At 56.0% G+C, this 23,528-nt stretch overlaps 1 protein-coding gene and 1 long non-coding RNA gene across 3 annotated transcripts; one reads left to right on the forward strand and one right to left on the reverse strand.

The window, feature by feature from the left end:
- Positions 1 to 8,030: 8,030 nt before the first annotated feature.
- On the reverse strand, positions 8,031 to 12,053 carry LOC115893587. Of its 2 annotated transcripts, none has more exons than XR_004053644.1 (3): positions 11,918 to 12,053; positions 9,985 to 10,100; positions 8,031 to 8,872 (listed from the first exon to the last, which is right to left on the reverse strand). It is a non-coding gene; the product is annotated as an uncharacterized LOC115893587 (long non-coding RNA). The 2 variants fall into 2 exon arrangements; XR_004053645.1 differs by having other exon boundaries at positions 11,821 to 11,954.
- UNC93B1 (unc-93 homolog B1, TLR signaling regulator) lies at positions 10,839 to 23,177 on the forward strand. Its single transcript, XM_010366321.2, has 11 exons — positions 10,839 to 11,025; positions 11,155 to 11,296; positions 11,777 to 11,930; positions 15,256 to 15,417; positions 15,632 to 15,764; positions 16,454 to 16,547; positions 17,087 to 17,211; positions 18,102 to 18,284; positions 18,719 to 18,992; positions 20,797 to 20,915; positions 22,419 to 23,177. Exons 1-11 carry the CDS (start codon positions 10,930 to 10,932, stop codon positions 22,728 to 22,730), a joined length of 1,794 nt encoding a protein of 597 aa, XP_010364623.2. The 5' UTR covers positions 10,839 to 10,929; the 3' UTR covers positions 22,731 to 23,177.
- The last annotated feature ends 351 nt before the right edge of the window (positions 23,178 to 23,528 follow it).

Consider the following 23,528-nt stretch of genomic DNA (forward strand, 5'->3'; position numbering starts at 1 on the left):
GAATTTCTTTTTCGGGGAGCTTGGCTCTTAAGACAGAAGTCTGCTGACGCTCCCGGCTGAATAAACCTCTTCCTCCTTTAACCTGGTGTCTGAGGAATTTTGTCTGCAGCTTGTCCTGCTACATTTCTTGGTTCCCTGACCGGGCAGCAAGATGATTAATGGGTGTTCAAGGCAGCCCCTTAGGCAGCTTATGCCTCCCTGTAGAGCATCCCTGCAGGGGACTCCAGCCAGCTTGAGCGATGCAGATCCTGAGAGCACTCCTGGATAAGCATTTGCCCTGGTGGGATGCCTTGTCAGAGCAGTGCACAGCAGGCCCCCATGGAGGATCAAAGCAGTGGCTGAACAACGGGAAGGAACTGGCACTTGGAGTCCGGACATTTGAAACACGGTAAGACTGGTCTTGGGAACTTGCCTACTCCATCTGAGTGGAAGCGTGGCCTGACCACCCACGGTGTGCCTTTGTTGGCACTTTGGGTTTTGTTTTGATTTTGACTTGGCTTAAATTGCTTGACGAACAGGTGTGCCTTTAACGACACTTTGGTTTTAGCTTTGATTTTGATTTAGTGTGAATTAGATGAGTGAGTGACCTTTTACCCTTTCCTTCTTGTAACGTGAATGTTGTTTCGTCTCGAGAGAACAATAGGTCAGACACAAAGTAAGCCCACTCCGCTAGGAACTATGTTAAAAAAAAAGTCAAAAAAAGAAAAAAAAAATAAGAGAAAACTCATCAAAACATCAAAACTTACTCTATTTTTGTTTGTTTTTTGTTGTTTAGAGACGGAGTCTCACTCTGTTGCCCTAGCTGGAGTGCGTTGGTGCGATCTCCGCTCACTGCAAGCTCCGCCTCCCGGGTTCACACCATTCTCCTGCCTCAGCCACCCGAATAGCTGGGACTACAGGCGCCCGCCAACATACCCGGCTAATTTTTGTATTTTTAGTAGAGACGGGGTTTCACCATGTTAGCCAGGATGGTCTCGATCTCCTGACCTCATGATCTGCCCGCCTTGGCCTCTCAAAGTGCTGGGATTACAGGTATGAGCCACCGCGCTTAGCCAAAACTTACTCTATTAAAATGCATGTTATGAAAGGTTTTGGAGGGGATTATAAAGTTAACCCCTGTTGCCCCCAAAAGAGGCTGAGAACTCTCTGTGAATTAGAATTGCCCTCTTTTGGTGTTGGATGGCCGACCGAAGGTATAGACAGGGAGCAGTTGGCAATGTATTTAAGGTGGTGACAAGAGTCAGAGGAAAGCCAGTGGACCCAGATCAATTCCTTTATATTAACTCATAGTTAAATATAATATAAACAAAAACCAGCGTAAATCCAGCCCTATTTAACAGCTTATTGCAAAAGAAAAACAAAAAAGCTGAAAGTGAGAGTAAGAGCAGTTTCGCCAGTAGACACACAGTTAAAAGGAGAGTCCCAGAAACAGCAAGAGAAGCCAGTTTTGTAGGAGTCGCTAGAGGTAACAGAAATTTTTTCTCCATATGCCCCAGCCTACCCCCCTTTACCGAGGCCAACAGCCCTCCCAGAAATGAGATTCAGGAGCTAACACGCCCCAGGTCTCACCTCCAAGGGGAGGATCGGAGCCCTGAGAGGCCAGGGAAGGAAGTCAAGATAGTCAAGCGGGCCGTCTCAGATATGGCCATCCTCAAGCTACGCAAATGCCTCTCAGGGAGACACGAGGACCTATCTATTGTGATGACCAGGCCCATGTCTGGGGACAGGGGCAACAGACTTTCATCTATCAGCCCTTTTCTTTTTTTTCTTTTTGAGACGGAGTCTTGCACTGTCGCCCAGGCTGGAGTGCAGTGGCACGATCTCGGCTCACTGCAAGCTCCTCCTCCCGGGTTCACTCCATTCTCCTGCCTCAGCCTCCCAAGTAGGTGGGACTACAGGTGCCCGCCACCATGCCTGGCTAATTTTTTTTTTTTTTTTTGAAGACGGAGTCTCGCTCTGTCACTCAGGCTGGAGTGCGTTGGCTCCATCTCTGCTCACTGCAAGCTCTGCCTCCTGGGTTCACGCCATTCTCCTGCCTCAGCCTCCCAAGTAGCTGGGACTACAGACACCTGCCACCAGGCCCAGCTAATTTTTTGTATTTTCAGTAGAGACAGGGTTTCACCGTGTTAGCCAGGATGGTCTCAAACTCCTGACCTCATGATCCACCTGCCTTGGCCTCCCAAAGTGCTGGGATTACAGGCGTGAGCCACCGCGCCCGGCCTATCAGCCTTTTTCAACCACTAAACTGGAAACACCCTGAACCCGCCACCTTGCTCTTGGTATCAGAGAGTCCTGTCGAGCATGACTGTGCAGAGGTGTTGGACTCAGTTTACTCTGGCAGACCTGACCTCCGGGACCAGCCTTGGGCATCAGCAGACTAGGAGCTGTATGTGGACGGGAGCAGCTTCATCAACCCACAAGGAGAGAGAGACGCAGAATAGGCGATGGTAACCCTGGACACTGTCGTTAAAGCCAGATCGTTGCCCCAGGAAACACTTCAGCCCAGAAAGCGGAGCTCATTGCTTTCATCTGGGCCTTAGAACTCAGCAAAGGTAAGACTGTAAACATTTACACTGACTCTCGGTATGCCTGTTTAACCCTCCAAGTGCATGGAGCATTATATAAAGAAAAGGGCCTGCCGAACTCTGGCAAAAAGGACAAAAAGGACCCGGAGGATGCAACTCAGTTTCAGCGTTTGCAGAGGCACCGAGAGGCACTTCTGCAGGGGCTAAGAGTTGGTAAAAAGAAAGCCATTAATATAAGAAAAATTTCAGGGCCGGGCGCGGTGGCTCACGCCTGTAATCCCAGCACTTTGGGAGGCCGAGGCAGGTGGATCACGAGGTCAGAAGATCAAGACCATCCTGGCTAATGCGGTGAAACTCTGTCTCTACTAAAAATACAAAAAATTAGCCGGGCCTGGTGGCAGGCGCCTGTAGTCCCAGCTACTTGGGAGGCTGAGGCAGGAGAATGGCGTGAATCTGGGAAGCAGAGCTTTCAGTGAGCCGAGATTGAGCCACTGCACTCCAACCTGGCGACAGAGCGAGATTCCATCTCAAAAAAAAATAAAAAAAAGAAAAATTTCAGAAGTGCTTCAAGGAGCTGACAAGAGCCTAAGTCAGCTTTGTAAGAGACTTTATGAAGCATTCTGGCTTTACACCCCGTTTAACTCTGAGGCTGCTGAACATCAGCATATGGTGATTACTTCATTTGTAGGGCAAGCCCAGGGTGACATCAAGCGGAAGCTGCAGGCGTGAATACCACCCAGTCTATAAAAGTGGCCACCAAGGTGCATGTTAACTGTGACCAGGGAACAAAACGGGAAGGAGCAAAAGCAGGCAAGCATGGCGGCGAGGCACGCCAAGGTTCAATCCCTCTCCCCAGCCCAGCTCCATCTAAAAAAAAAAAAAAGGAAGCTAAAGATCGGCGCCAGGAGAAGAGCAAAAGCAGCAAGCATGGCGGCGAGGCACGCCAAGGTTCAATCCCTCTCCCCAGCCCAGCTCCATCTAAAAAAAAAGGAAGCTAAAGATCGGCGCCAGGAGAAGAGCAAAAGAAAAAAAAGACTAAGAGTAAGTGTAAAAAAAGGAAATCAAAAGGAAATAGGAGAGACAGCAGTGTGCGAGGGCAGGGCCCATGCCGTTGCCTGACCCCGCCAGCTGGACGTGGGAGCAGAAAAACTCAGAAAAAAAAAAAGGAAAGTAAATTAAAGGCTTAAAGAAAAAAAGCCAATCTGTTGGCAACAGCTCTTATAAAAAAAATTAACAATGTGAGAGGACGTGGATGGAGATGCAGACGTGGAAGAAGTCAAGCTGGGCAGGGATTCAAGAGCTGGACAAGGCTAGAGAAAGATTAATGTGCCAGATACAAAAAGAAAACTAGAAAGATAAATGTTCAGAAGGCAATGAGGGAAATGGCTAAGGCTGCGAGACCAAGAGGCCATCGGCCAAGGGCTGCCGCGCCTTGGAGGAACCAAATTCTGACCTGATCAGGCTGGCAGAAGCTGAAGGATGTAGGGAATAGGACAGACCCGGCACCTTCTCATTAGGCTCCCAGGAGCCCACGGTCACATTAGAACTTAAAGGCAGCGGGATTCGGCCGTATCTGGATTCCAGTTTCTCACCGATGGCTAAGCCACTAGATGGAGTTACAAAAGGGGCAGAAAACGAACCCTCCTCTGGGAAACTGAACAGGAGAAGGAGCCCTGCCTTGTGAAAACCCGCTTGTAGACTTTACAGAACTGCCCCGTGCAGGAGGCTGTCGGTACATGCTAGCGCTTGTTTGCACCTTTTCAGGATGAGTTAAAACTTTCCCCACCAGGACAGAAAAAGTACAAGAAGTGACTAAAGCATAGTTAAAAGACATTATCCCCAGGTTTAGACTTCCTCTAACTTTCAAGTCAGACGATAGGCCGGCATTTGTAGCTAAAATAGTGCGAGATTTAACAGGACTGTCAAAAATCAAATGGAAGAGACACACAGCCTATCGGCCGCAAAGTTCAGGAGAAGGTGGAATGCGTGAACCAGACACTTGAGCAGCTACTGAAGAAATATTGCCAGGAAATTTATTTAAGATAGAATCAGGTTTCTGCCTATGGTCCTTCTCCAAGTCAGGTGCACCCCCACCAAACAAACTGAGTATTTGCCCTATAAGATTTTGTTTGGTCGGCCACCCCCACATCATAGGTCAAATTAAAGGTGACCTCCAAGAACTAGGGGAATTAACCTTAAGAAACAAATGCAGGCTTTAAGAATTGCCAAAGTATTCATAATTAGGTACATAAAAATGCCTATAAGCCTGACACCCCTTTAAATCTAATGACTCTGTTTAGTTAAAAAGTAAAATCTAATTTCTCTAAGACCCATATAGGATGGGCCCTGTACTAAAATCTTGTCCACTCCCACTGCTGTTCAACTTGCATGTGTTGTATCTTAGATTCATCACAGTCAGCTAACACTGGCAGCTCAGGACAAGTAGACCAGCCAGCAGGACGCAGATCACCCAATCCAGCTGATCCTGAGACGAGACCAAGCTGCTGCTGAGGACAACAGCCTTGCTCTGGTCACTCTGGAGGCTGACCAGTTTACACATGGCTGAAGTTTGAGGACTCGTCAAGCAAGTCACCTTCCCCATGCTTGCTTGATTTATCACGACCCTTTCATGTGGACCCCTTAAAGTTGTAAGCCTTTAAAAAGGCCAAGAATTTATTTTTCAGGGAGCTCAGCTCTTAAGATGCAAGTCTGCCGATGCTCCTGGCTGAATAAACCTCTTCCTTCTTTAATCCGGTGTCTGAGGAGTTTTGTCTGTGGCTCGTCCTGCTACATCCTATCCAAGACTCAGTTTCCCCTTCTGCAAAACAAAGAGGTCACACCCAAAGGTGGCTGGAGTCTAGAAATACCATCTCAGGGACCACACCTCGTGCCTGCTCCTCTCCCAGCGCCCTGTGCTTCTGTGTCCCTCCACATCACCCCACAGGCCACCCCATTTATAGAGCCTGTCTTCCCCCAGATCTAACATTTTTTTTTTTTTTTTGAGATGGAGTCTCGCTCTGTCGCCCAGGCTGGAGTACAGTGGCCAGATCTCAGCTCACTGCAAGCTCCGCCTCCTGGGTTCACGCCATTCTCCTGCCTCAGCCTCCCAAGTAGCTGCGACTACAGGCGCCGCCACCTCGCCCGTCTAGTTTTTTGTATTTTTTAGTAGAGACGGGGTTTCACCATGTTAGCCAGGATGGTCTCGATCTCCTGACCTCGTGATCCGCCCGTCTCGGCCTCCCAAAGTGCTGGGATTACAGGCTTGAGCCACCGCGCCCGGCCAGATCTAACATTTTATAAACGAGGAAGTGGGGGCAGAAGGGGTGGGATGTGAACATGGGGGGTGTGTGTGGCAGAGCTTCTCGCTCCAGAGGTGGGTCTGCACCCATCCTGGATGTCCCCTCTGCCTCCCAGGAGGAGTGCTTCCCTCTCTGCTTAGGATCGTGGTCATGATGCCACGGTCACCTTGGTGGTTCCTGTAGTCTCGATCCTCCTCAGGTTTGGCACAGGCAGCTGTGCCAAAGCCTGTCCCTGCCTGCCCCCAGCCCGCCCCGGATACACCTGTCTGAGCCAGCGTGCTGCAGGGATGATGTGCAAGCTGCTGTGGATGTGGACAGGCAGGGGACAGGGTGACAGGTGTGGGGGAGGAGCCTCCTCTATACCCCTTCCTGGGCCTGCTGCTGCTGCCATCTACCTGGTGCCCTGGGTCTCCATGGCTCCTGGCCCTGGGGCCTCTGGGCCAACCTGGCACCTGGGAGGTGCTCATCACAGCCCCCACCCGCCAGCTCCCTGCCTACCTGGGAGGGCGGTGAGGTCTTCTGGACCACACCCACACTGGTGGTCTGTGAGGATTTAGATAGGGTAGCAGTGAGGGACTGCAGAGCCCCTGTCCTCTGTGTGGGATGGAGCCCCCAGCCGCTGCCAGTCACGTGGCTCAGCATGTGACAGCCCAGCCCTGCCGTTCTCTGGAGCTCAGACAGATCAAGCGGGTGCCAGGCAGGGCTGGGCAGGGGCTGAGTCTGTAGGTCTCAGCTGGGAGTGAGGCCCAGAGAGGGCAGCCACTAGTCTAAGGCCACACAGCAAATCAGGGACCCATGTTGGTGGGTACTGGCAGGTGGGAGGGGTGTTTCAGGATCCCGAGCGCCCCCTCCCTGGCCAGGGAGCTGTCGAGGAATTCCCCCCAACTCACAGGGGCTGAACTTGTCATGAATGCAGGAGCAACTGGGAGGAGGCCCCCGAAGAGGCCTGTCCTCCTGGGACAGAACTCCTAGCCTGCCCTGGGAGTGAGGCTCCCCTCCAGGGAGGCCACACACCTCTCAGGAGGGCTGGGCCCTCCCCAGTCTGGGTTGGGTGCCCCTCACTACTCCTCAAAGCTTCAGAGGCTCAGTGGGGCCTGGGAGTCCCGTCCTTGTTGAGGGGAGCCCAGGGTAAATGGGGAACCCTCTGCGTACGGCACCAGGAGGACTCGTTCTTGAAGCCAGCTCTGGGGTGAGGGGGCTCTGCCAAGGCCCAGGCCAGCCAGGTGGGGCAGATGGAGGAGAGCTCAGGGGTCTGGGCCAGACAGCTGCAGCCCTGCCTGCCCTGCCTCCTCCTCGCTGGGCTGACGCTTCCCCTCTTTGGGCCTTGGCGTTCCCATGTGCGAATGGGGCTAAGTCCCGGGGGTATCTGTGGGTGAATGAGAGGGTTCGGTGGGCACATACCTGGGCGCCTGGCATGGAGGGCGTTAGGCGTGAGGTCTGGGCTTAAATCCTGGTTCTGTCACTTACCTGTGTGACCTAGATTAGCGTCTTAACCCTCCGTGCCTCTGCCTTCCCATCTATAAAATGGGCTGTGTAAGAAGAACATACCCAAGTGATTGTGAGACCGAAACAAGTCATTCCATGCACATGGGCCTGGAACTGTGACCGTTCCAAGTGCGCCTGCCCCTCTGGAGGGGTCTGAGAGCTACCATCCAGACTCCAGGACAGGAGCATGGGCAGCGCATGAGCATGGCATCAGGTGGAATCATTCATCCATTCATTCATAATTCATTATTCATTCCCTCACTTCTCAGACACACACCCCTGAGCCTGGCTCACAGGGCCTCAGACCTGCCCGAGAGCATCTCACTGCCTCACCTGCCCACGAGTAACCTTGAACAGGTCACGTTTCCTCACTGGGCCTCAGTTTCCCCAACTGTAAAATGGGACTGACTCTAGCTGCCTCACATGGCTACTGTGAGGGTGAAACGAGAGCTGACCTGATGGCACTGACAGGGCACTTGGTGCCCAGGAGGCGCCCAGAGCATGTAAACGTCCTCCTGCCCCTCTCCCTGCCCTCCTGAGGAAGTAGCTGCCCAGGCCTTGGCCCTGAGGCCCTGGCCCTGCCTCCCACTCCCTCCCTGACAGCCTGGAAGGCTGGACCCACCCTGGCTCCTCGGAGAGGCAAAGTTAGAGGCTGCAGGGGCACAGGGCCCAGGACACAGTCAGAATTCACGGGCAACGGTAAATGCAGGTCACTTGTTCATTTACACACTCAGCAACCCTTTACTGAACACCTACTGTGTGCGGATACCTCACACAATTTTCACAATTCCCAGACACTATTGACCGCGCTTTCCAGCTGGGTCACGCAGTGACAAGGACACACGGGGATCCACACCCAGCCAGTCCTGGCTCCCCGGCCCACGGTGCTTCCAAGGTGCCTGGAGCCCTCGCACAGGAATGGGCTGGGGTCTTCAGCTCTGGGTGAGCCCCTTGCCACCAACTCTTGGAAGCCTCAAGTATCAGTGGAAAACAGCAACCACCCGGGAATTTGCTGTGCCAGGCACTGGGGAGAGCCCTTGGTACACCCCAACCTGGGGACCTCTCAACATCCCGTGAGCCAGACCCAGTGATCATCATCCCCATGGCTTTAATGTTTAAAATATGTGGAATCGCATCCATGCCAGGGAAGTGGTGTGAAGGGAATCACGTGGGCTGCCCGGCACGCTCCTGTGTCAGTGCAATGCAGGGTAACAATATTCCAAGAGGTTATTTCAGGGAGTTCCAGTTGAGAGCAATATTTATTCTCTTCTGCTTGCTTTTCTTCAAGGAACATCGATAATTTTCATAACGAGAACTGACAGTAAAGCCTTATTCTAGAGAAAAGCATTGGTAAATAGTGATGGGGAGATCTGGCTGCTCCTTCCTGGGGATGTGACTGTAGACTGTTGCAACCTGGATGGGTTGGCGGGAGTGCTGGCCCTGCTCAGATCTCTGTCCCGCAGGTCACCCTGGTGTGTTTATCTGGGCCACCCTATCAGCTTCTTAGGTAGTCTCCAGGCTCCCCAAGAGCAGCTCCATAAACCACCTAAAAAAGAATCCTTTCTGGAGAGAGGAGATGTATCAGGTCAGTCAGGGCTTAGAGCCTCCAGGGCTTTTTTTTTTTTTGAGAGAGAGAAGGTCTCACTCTGTTGCCCAGGCTGGAGTGCAGTGGCACAGTCTCGGCTCACTGCAGCCTCATCCTCCTGGGCTCAAGCAATTCTCCTACCTCAGCCTCCTGAGTAGCTGGGGCTACAGGTGTGCACCACCACACCAGGCTAGTTTTTGTGTTTTTTGTAGAGATGGGGTCTTACTATGTTGCCCAGGCTGGTCTTGAACTCCTGAGCTCAAGTGATCCTCCTTGGCCAGCCAAAGTGCTGGGATTGCAGGCGTGAGCCACCTTGCCCGGCTGTCTCCAGGTGTTTTGAGTAGGAGACATTGAGTGCAGGGAGTTGGTGGCACAGCACAGGTGATTGAAGAGCCCAGGATGGGCAACCACAGCAGCTGCCACCACCCCCAGACCCAGAGGGACAAGGGGAGGAAGAGATGTCACCAGGCCCCAGAGGGTTGGGGTCCCTCAGGGAAATTGAGAAGCTTGGGGGGCCCACTCCCAGCACTTTGGGGACTACAGTGGGTGGATCACCTGAGGTCAGGAGTTCGAGACCAGCCTGGGCCAATATGGTGAAACCCCATCTCTACTAAAAATACAAAAATCAGCTGAGTGTGGGGGCACACGCCTGTAATCCCAGCTACTCAGGAGGCTAAGGCAGGAGAATCACACTTTCTCATCATGCTGCGTAATGATGCCAGTGTCTGCTGTCTGAGAACGGCCCCCACCTTAGCCCTACTCTCCCACCTCCTCCTGCCCCTGAGCTTCGGGCCCTGCCCTCTCTCCTGCTCCTTTCCTGTCTCCCACTTCCAGCCACCCACCTGCATGAATCCACCTGTCTGTTCCCCACATCTGCACTTGGGCATCCTCACCTGAGGAAAGTTCTATCTCCTGGAAGCCTGAAGGCACTGCAGATTCGCACCTCCCTCCCCTGTCCCTCCACCTTCCCAGCAACCCTTGCGGGGCGAGAGGTGTTTGTCATCCAGTCACTCATGCATCTATCCAGTCACAAGTATTGATCACTCAGTAGGTGTCCAATGCCATCATCTGCATTCGGGAGAGGATGTACCTGGAGAGCAGTTGGTGGAGGGGGGTGCACAGGGAGGGCACAGAAGGGAAGTGGAGGGGCTGCATTCTTTGCAGGGGTGGTCTCTTGTTCCCAGAGCTGAGTGGGAAGGAAGCCACCTGGGAGGAGCAGGAGGAAGAGCATTGAAACCAGGAGGAACCCAGGGGCCAGAGAATCTGGATGTTTTCAAAAGTGGCCCCGTGGCTCCAGCCGGGTGGGCAGCCAGCGCTTTGGAATGTCAGCCCTACCACAGCTCCCGCTGCAGCCCCGGATCCAGTGCCCAGCAGGACGGGGGCGGGTGGCTCTCAGCCCCACTACAGGGTGGTGGCAGGGTCCCCCATGTAGTTCAGTGGGGGCCACAATCTCCACCTCCCAGGACCCCACCCAAGCTCCCATTTGCACAGCCCAAACTGGAGCAGGATGGGGACATGGGAGGTGGGCTCTGGCTGTAGCGTCCTGTGGTGGGAGGTGTGGCCCAGCTGGTGACGATACCATCCCTGCAGAGCTCTTTGATGAGCTGTAACAACAGGCTTGGAGGTGGGGCTGGGGATGACCCAGGCAACCCTGACCCGAGCTTAAGGTGGGCCTGGTACTTTTCCAAGGCTTTGCATTAACTCAGTAATTCTGCCATGGCCCCAGGGGCAGTGCCAAGTATTTCTGTTTCACCGTCAAGGAAACTGAGGAAACTGAGGCATAAAGAAATGGAGTTAATTCCTAAAGTCACAGGGCCAGGAAGTGGCTGAGCGGGAATTCGAATTCACACCCAAGGGGGCACACACAGGCACGCCCCTGCACACGCGCACGCGCGCACACACACGTGTCCTGGAGGACGCAGCCCGCAGGGCGGGACAGGGCGGGGTGGGGGCAGGTCCCGCCCGCCGGGAGGAAGTAGCCGGGCGGTCGCGGGGGCTCCGGGGCCACCGCCGCGAGTCCGCAGTTGCTCGGGCCATGGAGGCGGAGCCGCCGCTCTACCCGATGGCGGGGGCCGCGGGACCGCAGGGCGACGAGGATCGGCTCGGGGTCCCGGACGGGCCCGAGGCCCCGGTGAGCGGGGACTAGGAGCCTGAGGGGCGGGGGTCCCCTGTGGGCCTGGGCGGGCCGGGGGGCAGCGGGCACCGGGGGGCACGGGTTCGAGGCGCGATTGCGGGTGCGAGCGGCATGCGTGGCCCGCAGCTGGACGAGCTGGTGGGCGCGTACCCCAACTACAATGAGGAGGAGGAGGAGCGCCGCTATTACCGCCGCAAGCGCCTGGGCGTGCTCAAGAACGTGCTGGCGGCCAGCGCCGGGGGCATGCTCACCTACGGCGTCTACCTGGGTAGGTGCCGCGCGGGCACCCGGGGCCGCCCCGCCCGCTCCCAGCCCGGCCCGGGAAACAGAAACCGCGGGCCACGGCCTCCCGCCCGCTCTCACTTCCCCTCCGCCGCCCTCGCAGCTGCAGCCACGGCCCCCTGCGGTGGAGGTGGGGTAGGGAGGTCAAGTAGCGCAGCGTTCCCAGGTCCCAGCCAGAGCCTCGGTGTGGGTGGGGGGCGGGGGTCCAGGCTCCGGGACAGACCTGCCCCCTTCGGAAATGGAGGCTGGCGGAGTAAGGCAGGTGGGGGTCTGGGGCCCACCTGGCCAAGTGGCCGCGGGCTGGCAGAAGGCGTGGCAACCCGGGACCCACGCTGTCCTGAGGGGCGCTGCCAGCGGGGATGCCTTCGGTGATTGGAGCTCCCCGCGAGGCCTGCATGCCGGCTTCTGCTCGGTGGCGCCCAGAGCCAGGCTGCTCCCTCCACGCCGCTCCCTGTCCTGTCCCCAGGCCTCCTGCAGATGCAGCTGATCCTGCACTACGACGAGACCTACCGCGAGGTGAAATATGGCAACATGGGACTGCCTGACATCGACAGCAAGATGCTGATGGGCATCAACGTGACGCCCATCGCCGCCCTGCTCTACACACCAGTGCTCATCAGGTGGGCGTGGCTGCTCCCGTGGGATGCTGCGGTACTCCCATCTCGGCGGGGTGTAGAGGCCGGCGGGCTAGGAGGCATCCATCTGTCGGGGTGTTTGTGGTGGGAGAGAGCAAGGGAGAGGCTTCTTCTACCCGGAAGCCTGAGAGTGAAGGGGGGTGAAACTCGGATTTGGGGAAGGAAAGAGGAACTTTGCTTCAGGGCACATTTGGTTTCCAGCAACAGATTCACACGGGCTGAGCTCTCTCCCAGCTTGCCTGGGTCTCACGTGACATCCTCCTCTCCAGGCCTCCTTGGAGGCCTCCCAGAGCCACTGTGGCCTTCTGGGTTGGGGCTGTGGAGTTAGGGGTTTCTGGTTGGTCAGCAAAGTCCAGCACCCATGCCTGGCCCAGTCGCTGTGACTGGTGCTGAGGGGTGTTTCTCACAGACACGCATGGCTGGGCAGGTGCCCCGGGAGCTCTCCCCCAGATCTGAGCCCTGGAGGTATGTGGTTCAGCCTCCCCATCACCGGTCCACAGCGCCCTCCCTGATGGGACCTGGAGACCAGTGGACAAATTGCGTGAATTTGAGTTCCCTCATCTTAAACAAACAAAAAAACAAAAAAACTCAATTTAAACAAAAATTTGAAAATTTAAAAAATCTCCAGTTGCACAAGCAGGATTAGAATCACTGAAATTACAAAAAAGAAACCCCGCCTAAGCCCTCCACGAAATCGGCTGTCTATGCTGTCCCACCACCACACGTAGATTGCATTCACATCCTTGTCCCCAGAGCGCATGTGTGTGGACGCACCCGTGTGTGTGTGTGTGTGTGTGTGTGTGTGTGTGTGTCTGTGTATGCAAGTGGGCCATGTTTGCTTTCGCTTGCTTACTATTTTTTTTTTTTTGAGACAGACTCTTGCTCTGTCACCCAGACTGCAGTACAGTGGAATGATCTTGGCTCACTGCAACCTCCGCCTCCCAGGCTCAAGCGATTCTCCTACCTCAGTGCCCTGAGTAGCTGGGATTACAGGCACCTGCCACCCGGCTGATTTTTATACTTTTAGTAGAGACCGGGTTTCACTATGTTGGCCAGGCTGGTCTTGAATTCCTGACCTCAAGTGATCCGCCTGCCTTGGCCTCCCAAAGTGCTGGGATTACAGGCGTGAGCCACCGTGCCCAGCGCTTGCTTCCTTCTTTTCACTGAGCATGTCTTAGCCTACTCTACAGCCTTCACAGTTACGACTTTGCAATGGTAGCATCTTCTGCAGATATGGTGGCACTGAGTTGTTTCCTTGTTTGTTTTTTTAAATTAATGTGTTTATTTATTATTATTATTATTATTTTTGAGACAGAGTCTCACTCTGTCGCCCAGGTTAGAGTGCAGTGGCACAAACACAGCTCTCTGCCTCCTCAACCCCCACACACTGGGCTCAAGCAATCCTCCTGCCTCAGCCTCTCGAGTAGCTGGGCTGGCAGGAGCACGCCATCACACCTGGCTGATTTTTATAGTGTTTATAGCAATGGGGAGTTGCTGTGTTGCTCAGGCTGGTCTCGAATTCACCTGCCTCAGCCCCACAAAGTGTTGGGATTACAGGTGTGAGCCACCTCATCCAGCACTCCCTCAATTTTTTAAACAATTATTTTTCCTAGGATACATTTTCAACAATGTCTTTACTAGGTCAAAGCCATACGAAAGGCTTTATGGTTTTTGGAACCTATCACTTCCACTAGTAGCAGTGAACTCTTGTCTCCTGTGTGCTGGGCACTTTATTTTATTTATTTATTTATTTATTTTTATTTTTACTTTTTTTTTTTGGAAACAGAGTCTTGCTCTGTCACCCAGGCTGGAGTGCAACGGCACAATCTCGGCTCACTGCAACCTCTGCCTCCCGGGTTCAAGCGATTTTCCTGCCTCAGCCTCCCAAGTAGCTGGGATTACAGGCGCCCATCACCACGCCCGGCTAATTTTTTGTATTTTTAGTAGAGACGGGATTTCACCATGTTGGCCAGGCTGGTCTCAAACTCCTGACCTCGTGATTCACCCATCTTGGCCTCCCAAAGTGCTGGGATTACAGGCAAGAGCCACCATGCCTGGCCGTGCTGGGCACTTTATAAGTGCAATTTAATTCCTAAAGAATTTGAGGAAGCTGCTCTAATCTTAGACATGAATAAACCATGGTGTTGAACAACTTGCCCAGGTCCCACAGGCAGTAACTGGCAGACTGAAGGCTTGAACCCTGGCAGAGGGACTCAAATTCACATGTTCACCCCCTGCCAAAACTACCAGGCTGCTTTCTCAAAGGGTTATGCCGTGTGCATGACCTCTGGCTATATGTGCCACTTTTTTTTTTGAGATGCACTCTTGCTGTTGCTCAGGCTGGAGTGCAGTGGTGCGATCTCAGCTCACTGCAACCTCTGCCTCCTGGGTTCAAGCGATTCTCCAGCCTCAGCCTCCCAAGTAGCTGGGATTACAGGTGTGCACCACCATGCCCGGCGAATTATGTATTTTTAGTAGAGATGGGGTTTCACCATGTTGGCCAGGCTGGTCTCAAACTTCTGACCTCAGGTGATCCGCTCACTTTCACCTCCCAAAGTGCTGGAATTACAGATGTAAGCCACCATGCCCGGCCTATATGTGCCACTTTTAAACCACATCCTCACCAGTGGTGAATGCACATTTTTACTGGCATTTTTACTTAAGGAGCGTAAATACAGAAAACCTGAAGACACCAGTAGTAGTTTTTGACTTGATCAGCCTCCATGGCCTGATTGGGCCCTTAGCCTGTCACTCACCAAGCCCCTTCTATTGTCACTGTGTGACCTTTTCCCAGGACCCAGAGAGGAGGAAACTTCCTAACTGACCACCACAGTTCTTAAGAGCAATGGACTGGAGGCAGGGGCACCAGGACTCCGGCTCTGCTGCTCCCAGCAGTGGGGCCACTTCCTCTTTCTTCTCCCAGCCTGAATCAAGCTCCTGGGAGGTGTCCCTGGGCCCTACAGACACAGTGCATGAGCTTGGGAGGAGAAGGGGGAATAGGAGAGTCAGAGAGCCCAGAACACGCATGAGGGCTGGTTATACCCATGGGCCACTCTCCATCCTCACAGTGGCGGTGAGAGGCCCGTGGTTTGGGCTCTGTGCCCATATGACAGCTGGGAAAACTGAGGCACAGTAGCTTGCCTGAGGCCACTCAGCAGGTCTGTGTATCTGAGATTCCATCTCAGGGCCCTCGACTCTCTCTACCTCACATAGCCCGGTAAGCTGGGACCTGCAGTTTTGGCCCCATTTGGCTTCAGGCCGCCGTGGTCCAGCAGGCCCGTGGTGCCAGCATCTCTCCCACTGTCTGCAGGTTTTTCGGAACCAAGTGGATGATGTTCCTGGCCGTGGGCATCTACGCCCTCTTTGTCTCCACCAACTACTGGGAGCGCTACTACACGCTTGTGCCCTCGGCTGTGGCCCTGGGCATGGCCATCGTGCCTCTTTGGGCTTCCATGGGCAACTACATCACCAGGTGAGCCTGGTGGGCAACAGAACAGGAGGCTGCAGACCTGGTCAAGCCTCCACTTTATTGCCAACTTTGGCTCAGGGATCACGGTCCAGCCCCTTCTACCCTCTGGGCCTCAGCTTCCCCACACCAGGGCTGGTCTGCCCCTAGCTCTGGGTGCAGGACACACAGGAGTGGCACAGGTCGGGCAGGGGAGAGCCTTCTCTCCTTTGTGGTCCAGGATGGCACAGAAGTACCATGAGTACTCCCACTACAAGGAGCAGGATGGGCAGGGGCTGAAGCAGCGGCCTCCACGGGGCTCCCATGCGCCCTATCTCCTGGTCTTCCAAGCCATCTTCTACGGCTTCTTCCATGTGAGTGCCACGTGGGTCACTGTTGGGTGGCAAGGGCAGACCCACACATTGGAGCCCATCCACAGTCTCAACCCTCTAGTCCCATTTTCCTTTCTTTTACTATTGTTATTTTTAAGAGGCCTGGTCTCACTATGTCGCCCAGCTGGCTTTGAACTCCTGGGCTCCATTGATCCTCCCACCTTGGCCTCCCAAGCAGCCGGGACTACATGCGCACACCACTGTATGTGCCCCAACTTCATTTATTTTTCTTTCTTTCTTTTTTGGTGGGGGTGGGGGGCAGGGTCTTGCCCAGGCTGGAATGCAGCAGTGCAGTCACAGCTCATTGCAACCTTGAACTCCTGGGCTCAAGTGATCCTCCTACCTCAGCGGTCTGAGTAGCTGGCGTCACATGTGTGTGCTACCACACCCGGCTAATTTTTTTATTTTTTGTAGAGATAGGGTCTTTCTATGTTGCCCAGGCTGCCCATCTGCCTTTCTTGAGCACACCCCAGCTTGCTCATCATAGAGGCCTCATCTGCCCCTGTCCACCGTGCTGGCCAGGAGGAGGTCTTCCTCACTGCGCGGCCCTGTGACCACACTACTCCCAGAACTGGGAAGGCCCCTGTCCCCAAAAGGCTGTGCCTGGACATGCCTGTGACCCTACCTGGCTCTATGCCTGAGTCTGGTCCCAACTGCCCTTGTGTCTGCAGCTGAGCTTCGCCTGCGCCCAGCTGCCCATGATTTACTTCCTGAACCACTACCTGTATGACCTGAACCACACGCTGTACAACGTGCAGAGCTGCGGTTAGTCCTTATGGGGGTTAGGGAGGAGTCCCCAAAGCCTGCTTACTTTCCCAGCAGACACTGGGCCCTCACTCACAGGATTCAGAGCTGGCAGCCCAGCGCCCCACGGCTCTGGTGGGCAAGACACAGGGCCCTGTAGGAGTAAGTAGTTAGGACATCTGACCCAGCCAGGAGAGTGGGTGGGCAGGGAAGACTGCCTGGAGGAGGCACCATCTGGGCTGAGGCTGCCAGTGGGATCTTTCTTGGGGCCAGGCAAAGAGTCAGAGCTCAATCAGTGCAGGGGGTGTGTATGGAAATGTGAGGTCGACTGAGCCTTGGGGCAATAGGGTGGGAAGCAGGGGAAAGATGCCCCTTTCCCGGGGCACACCCAGCCCCAGTGGCCCAAACCTCCAAACCGCTCTCCGAAGGAACCCTGCCCTTGCTCTCACTCTCCCGTCCCTCCACCGCGCCTCCGCGGCTGGTGTGGCTCCACCCAGGTGGCTGGGTTGACTGTGTGCCCTACTCTTCACTCACGGTGCTCCCACCCCCACCCTTTCCAGGCACCAACAGCCACGGGATCCTCAGCGGCTTCAACAAGACGGTTCTGCGGACGCTCCCGCGGAGCGGAAACCTCATTGTGGTGGAGAGCGTGCTCATGGCAGTGGCCTTCCTGGCCATGCTGCTGGTGCGGCCTGGGATGGGGGCAGGACAGTCTGTGAAGCAGAGTGTGGGTCTGGGGACCGAGTCTGCGAGAAAGGGTCTGGATCAGATGGCGTGGCCAGGGTCGGGTTGTGGCCTGGGGCGGGGCGGGGGGTGGGGGGCCGTAGGCCTGGGAGCGTGATCTGAGTTGGGGAGTTAGGGCGGAGTGCTGCAGAGGGGGCATGAGGCTCGGAGGCGGGGCTGAAGCCTGTGGTCCGAGGCAGGGGTGGGAATCCAGAGGCCAGGGACTGGTGGGAACGGGCTTGGCCCACGGTTTCGAGCTGGAGACAAGATCTTAGAGGAGTGAGTGAGACCTGTGAGGGGGTTGGGGACAGGACCCAGGGTGGGGGCTGGAAGGTGTGGCTCAAACTGGGAGCGGTACTGGAAGGCAGCACTAAGGCGTTGGCGCGGCTGCAGCCTGGCGATGGAGCTGGGAGGCAAGGCCCACTTCTGTGGCTGTGTCAGGGCCGGGCCTAGCGCTGGGAGGCGGGGCTGAAGTCTGTGGGTGTGTCCGAGGGGCGGGGACTAGTCTGGAAGGCGGGGCTGAGAAACAAGGCTGAAGTCTATGGATTTGTCTGAGTGTGAGTTGTGAAGTGTGTGCATGTGAGAGAGAGGGGATGGGGACTTTGGCTGGGAGGTAAGACCACCGTCTTTGGGAGTGTGGTGGCGTGGCTTTGTGCTGAGAGGCGGGGCCTTGAGCTGGGACGAGGCAAGACCTGGACCTGTGGGTGTGTCTCAGGGTTGGGGCCCTGGGCTGGGAGGCGGGGCCGAGAGCTGGGGCAAGGCCTGGGTTTGTGGTGCATCTGAAGGACCGGGCTGAAGCCTGGAGGCCGGGCCTGGGCCTGACTGGCTGCCCCTCAAGTCATGGGTTCACAGGTGCTGGGTTTGTGCGGAGCCGCTTACCGGCCCACAGAGGAGATCGATCTTCGCAGCGTGGGCTGGGGCAACATCTTCCAGCTGCCCTTCAAGCACGTGCGTGACTACCGCCTGCGCCATCTCGTACCTTTCTTTATATACAGCGGCTTCGAGGTGCTCTTTGCCTGCACTGGTATCGCCTTGGTAAGTACAGCCTGCATAGGATTGCCCAATAAAAGACAAGATAACCAGGTAAATTTGAATTCAAGTAAACAACGAATAATTTTTAATTACATGTGTAAGTGTGTACATGTATATCCCAAATATTCCCCTCCTGCTTTCTCTTCCCTCTCTTACCCCATCCCGTCTTTACCTTGGGCAAGTTATTTTAGCTTCTCTGAGTTGGAATGGGATAGCACCCACAAAGCGTTGGGTTCATTGCGGAGTACAGCCCATGGTGTCTAGGGACACTCCAAGCATTTTCACACTTGCTCTCAGAACCTTCCCCTGAGCCTTGGAGCGAGGTCAGGCAGTCCAGGGAGGGCAGGGAGGGGCCTAAGGAACACTTCTTGTGGGGAGGGCTGAGGCCGGGGTCTGGGATGTTCTGGACTCCAATGCTCACCCCTTGTCCCCCCCAGGGCTATGGCGTGTGCTCGGTGGGGCTGGAGCGGCTGGCTTACTTCCTCGTGGCTTACAGCCTGGGTGCCTCAGCTGCCTCACTCCTGGGCCTGCTGGGGCTGTGGCTGCCACGCCCGGTGCCCCTGGTGGCTGGAGCAGGGGTGCACCTGCTGCTCACCTTCGTCCTTTTTTTCTGGGCTCCTGTGCCTCGGGTCCTGCAACACAGCTGGATCCTCTATGTGGCAGCTGCCCTTTGGGGTGTGGGCAGTGCCCTGAACAAGACTGGACTCAGCAGTGAGTATAACTGTAGGCATTGGGAGTGGGGGAGGCGGGGTGGGGCAGGGGACTTTATGGTTATCTCTGGGCGGTTGGCTGGACATAGACATCCCAGGGACAGACATGGGGTCCCATGGTCACCTAGGGTCCTGTGGACATGGCAGAGGTAGGTAGGGCTTCCTGTGGACACTCCAGGAGTGGAAGGGAAGTCTCCTGGACACAGTGGGGACAGATGGGTAGGGCCTGGAGACAGGTATAGGAGTTCCATGCCATGAACATTCTGTTAACACCCCAGGGCGGGCACAGGGCCCCATCAACACTGGAGGGTCAGTGTGAAATCTTGTGGCTACACAGGGTAGGTGTGGGGCTCTGTGGACACCCCTTAGGGACAGTGTGAAAAACACATCAGGGATTCTCCCTTTTCATACCAGGGGACAGGGCTCACCTTGGCATAGTTTTCGTGATACTTGGAGCAGATGTTTTGATCTCTGCCTCAGCGAGCGTGTGGTAGGAGCAAGTGGCCTTGTATACACCAGGGCCTAGATACAGACATGGGCCTTTGTATGGAGAGGAGCAGGCCTGCAGACCCAACCCAGTCTGCTCAGCACCAGAGTCCAGGCCCCAGGTCTGGGCTGCTGGAGAATAGCAGAAGGCAGCGGGTAGGCCCAAGTTCAGCTCCAGGATGCTCCCTGCCCACAGATGGGCACACGCAGTGACACAGCTAGCACACACGGGCACGGTCCTGCAGGGCATCCATGTCAGCGTCTGTTCTGATGGGCCGAAGCTGTGAACAGTTTTGAATGTCATCCTTGGGGGTGTGGAGTGGCAGAGGTCATGCCTGCTGCTGGCAGGGCAGGGGCTTGCTCGGTGTCTCTGTCTGTAGTAGGGGTTGGAGCCCCACACTGCACCACAGTCTCTTGGCCATTTTGCCCAAGGATAGCCAATTCTGGACAGAGTCCAGCCTGGGTATCTCAGACCTATGTTGTGCCCTGTCTGGTCCTGGCATCTCCTCTGCCCAGTTCCACATCCCATCTCCTCCTTGTGAACCATGGGGGCTCCTTGTCTCTTCATAGCATTCCTGTGGGGGTAAAGTCACCCTGCAGGGCCCCAAGACAGGAGTGTTCATGTCCCGAGTGCCTGACGAAGGTGTTAATAGTGGCCCCTACGATTTGGCAGGTGCCATGCCTACTTTCTTACTTTAGAACTTCCGCACACAGCACACAATAGGCGTAAGCTCATCTCACCACTGGGAAAAGCGGCTCTGGGGAGTTAAGTACCCAAATCACTCACAGAGCCGACATTACAGTCCTGAGAACGAGTATGCATCTCCTGACTCCCGATTCATTACTCTTTTTGCCCACCCTGGGGGGACTCGTTGGAAAGGAAGCCCCCCTCTCCATGCTTAGCTTCAGGTTTGATTTGCAGAGTTAGCAGCTGCAAACCGTTCGATCTCCCTAGCCCTGGCTGAGGAGGAGAAACAGCGCCTGCACGCTTGGCACTGCACACCTGGGGTTGGGAACAGGACATGACTAAGCACAGAGCTTTCTTCTTTTGAGGCCACGCATGTGGTGCAGAGCGGGACCGCCTGCATCCACACAGCCCAGCGCACCTGCTCCTATTTCTGCTTTCGCGTGTGAGTGGTGTGGTGACTAGGGTATCCACCAGGGGGCAGGCCAGGACCGGCTTACAGCACTTTCTAGGCGCTCTCCGGTCCTTGGCTGGGACTCACACAGGGCTTGGTAAAGTTCATAGGTGGTAGCTGGGCAGCTCCAGGCCCCAGGTGACACCTCTCCCCTGCCTGCCCTGTACCGCCTGCCTGCAGCACTCCTGGGAATCTTGTACGAAGACAAGGAGAGACAGGACTTTATCTTCACCATCTACCACTGGTGGCAGGCTGTGGCCATCTTCACCGTGTACCTGGGCTCGAGCCTGCCCATGAAGGTGAGGCTGGGCAGGGTTGGGGGCCCCATGCCCAATGACAGGTACTTCCTTAGCCCCTGCCCTGGCTTCTTCACAGTTTCCTAAACGCCACCCCTTCCCAAGCCAGTCTCCGGGCCAAGGCCCCATTCCTGCAGCCCACTGGGTGGCCCTCAACTCAGCACCCCACTTACTGGCCCACCTCCAGCCAGTCTGTTTGCCCATCTCTGAGGGGATTTTGTGGGTGCATCACAGCCGTCCTGTGGGCTCTTTGGTACCCTGTTCTCCAGATGTTGGGTCTGTCTGCCTTCATGGCCTGAAGTGGGGCAAGGCCCTCATACTCTGCTCCCAAAAGATGGTGGCTCGGTCTAGCAAGTCCCAGTTGCTAAACATTTTTTAAAAATAGAACTAAACATAGCAGGGAATGGGCCGGGCACAGTGGCTCATGCTCGTAATCCCAGCACTTTGAGAAGCTGAGGTGGGCATATCACCTGAAGTCTGGAGTTCGAGACCAGCCTGGGTAACATGGTGAAACCCTGTCTCTACTAAAAACACAAAAATTGGCTGGGCATGGTGGCGTGTGTCTGTAATCCCAGCTACTCTGGAGGCTGAGGCATGAGAATGGCTTGAACCTGGGAGATGGAGGTGGCAATGAGCCAAGATCATGCCACTGCACTTCAGCCTGGAGGACAGAGCGAGTCTCTGTCTCAAAAAAAAAAAAAAAAAAAAAAGAAAGAAAAAGAAAAAAAAGAAAAGAAAAGAAAAAGCAGTGAGCGGGCTGGGCATGGTTCATACCTATAATCCCAGCACTTTGGGAGGCTGAGGCAGGAGGACTGCTTGAGCCCAGGAGTTCAAGACCAGCCGGAGACCCTGTGTCTACAAAAAATTTAAAAATTAGCTGGGCGTGGTGGCGCGTGCCTGTAGTTCCAGCTTGGGAGACTGAGGTGGGAGGATGGCTTGAGCCTGGAGGGTTGAGGCTGAAATGAGCCATGATCACGCCACTGCGCTCCAGCAGTTGTGGGGCGGGGGAGAAGGAGCGACCCTGTCTCAAAAAAAGAAAATAGCAGGAAGTATGCCTACAGATATGTGTGTATGTACTGAGCTATGATGTAAAATCATTCCTGACTGCGGGTTGTAGTCAAAACCCCATGAAAAGCATCACTACAGCCCACGGGCGTGTCAGGGACACAGAGCGTTGTAAGCCCTGAGAAGGCAGCGCCTGTGGCCAGCACTTTATCAACACCGGTGCATGCACCCTATGAGGCAAAGGGATTTGCATTCTCCCCTTAGAGTGTGGGACACTGAGGTTCCCAGGGGCGTGGCGACTGTAAGGGACAGTGCTGGGATGTGAGCTTCGCCTGCAGGAGGCGGTCCAGGAAGCGTAGGTGGAGGTGCTGAAGAAGTTGAGGGCCGTGTGGCTCGGGAGGCTCCAGAAGGAGGGAAAGGCCTATCTCAGCTTGGGGTATAGGCGGGGAGGTGCGGGGAGAGGCGGCCGCGGGTCCCTGGCATCCCTGTCCTTACGCCCAGGCTAAGCTGGCGGTGCTGCTGGTGACGCTGGTGGCCGCCGCGGTCTCCTACCTGCGGATGGAGCAGAAGCTGCGGCGGGGCGTGGCCCCACGCCAGCCCCGCATCCCGCGGCCCCAGCACAAGGTGCGCGGTTACCGCTACTTGGAGGAGGACAACTCGGACGAGAGCGACGCGGAGGGCGAGCATGGGGACGACGCGGAGGAGGAGGCGCCGCCCGCGGGGCCCAGGCCCGGCCCCGAGCCCGCGGGACTTGGCCGCCGGCCCTGCCCCTATGAACAGGCGCAGGGGGGCGACGGGCCCGAGGAGCAGTGAGGGGTCGCCTGGTCCCGTGACTCAGCCTCCCTGCTCGCCGGCCTCAGTTTACCACGTCTCAGGTCGGGGAGACCCCCTCCGAATCCCGAGCTGTCTTCAAAGGCCCCTGTCTCTCCTCCCCCACATTGGGGACGCCCCTCCCAGAGCCCGGGTCACCTCCGGGCTTCAGCAGCCCCCTCCAAGGCGGGGTGGAGCCTTGGGAACCCCTCAACCAAGAACAGGGGTTCGAAAACACAGCTGAAATCCCGCGGTCCCCTAGCACGCGCCCCAGCCCCGACGCAGGGTCGGGGTCTTCTTGCGACCCGGCCCCGCTCCAGATCCCCCCAGCTCTTGGCCGCCTGCTCAGACCGCGTGTGAGCGCGCTTTGTATCTCCTATCCCTAGGGTCCGCCGAGAGCCACGATTTTTTACAGAAAATGAGCCATAAAGAGATTTTGTACTGTCCTGACTGGGGAGTCCTAGGCCGCGGGGGACGGAGCGCCCCTGGGGTGCACGCCTGGCTGACCCGGCCTCTGGGCGCTGTGGTGGGAGGCCCTAACCTAGCGGGACCGCTGGGAGTGCGGAGTGCGGAACCCCACTGGGGGCGGGGCAAGGTATCCGTACGCCCCGCCCACCAGTCCGTCCTCCCTCCTGAGTCCCTGCCCCTCCCAATATGTGACTGCCTTTGCCAACCCCAGCCGAGAGAAAGGAGCGGCCGAGCGGCTGGCAGGGACCTCGACGGAGGAGGGTGTGACGGCGTTGCTGGTCCCCCATGGGTCCAGAGGGCGGGACAGACTCCGGAGGCACACTCTCCAGGGGC

The sequence above is a fragment of the Rhinopithecus roxellana genome, chromosome 15, assembly GCF_007565055.1.
Source record: "Rhinopithecus roxellana isolate Shanxi Qingling chromosome 15, ASM756505v1, whole genome shotgun sequence".
Lineage (NCBI taxonomy): Eukaryota > Metazoa > Chordata > Mammalia > Primates > Cercopithecidae > Rhinopithecus > Rhinopithecus roxellana.

Excerpts from the sequence above, each read along its gene's own strand:
- UNC93B1 (XM_010366321.2), top strand. The coding sequence starts at position 10,930 with ATGGAGGCGGAGCCGCCGCTCTACCCGATGGCGGGGGCCGCGGGACCG. Across the intron at positions 18,993-20,796 it reads GAACAAGACTGGACTCAGCA|CACTCCTGGGAATCTTGTAC; the intron begins GTGAGTATAACT and ends GCCTGCCTGCAG. Across the intron at positions 20,916-22,418 it reads GCTCGAGCCTGCCCATGAAG|GCTAAGCTGGCGGTGCTGCT; the intron begins GTGAGGCTGGGC and ends CCTTACGCCCAG.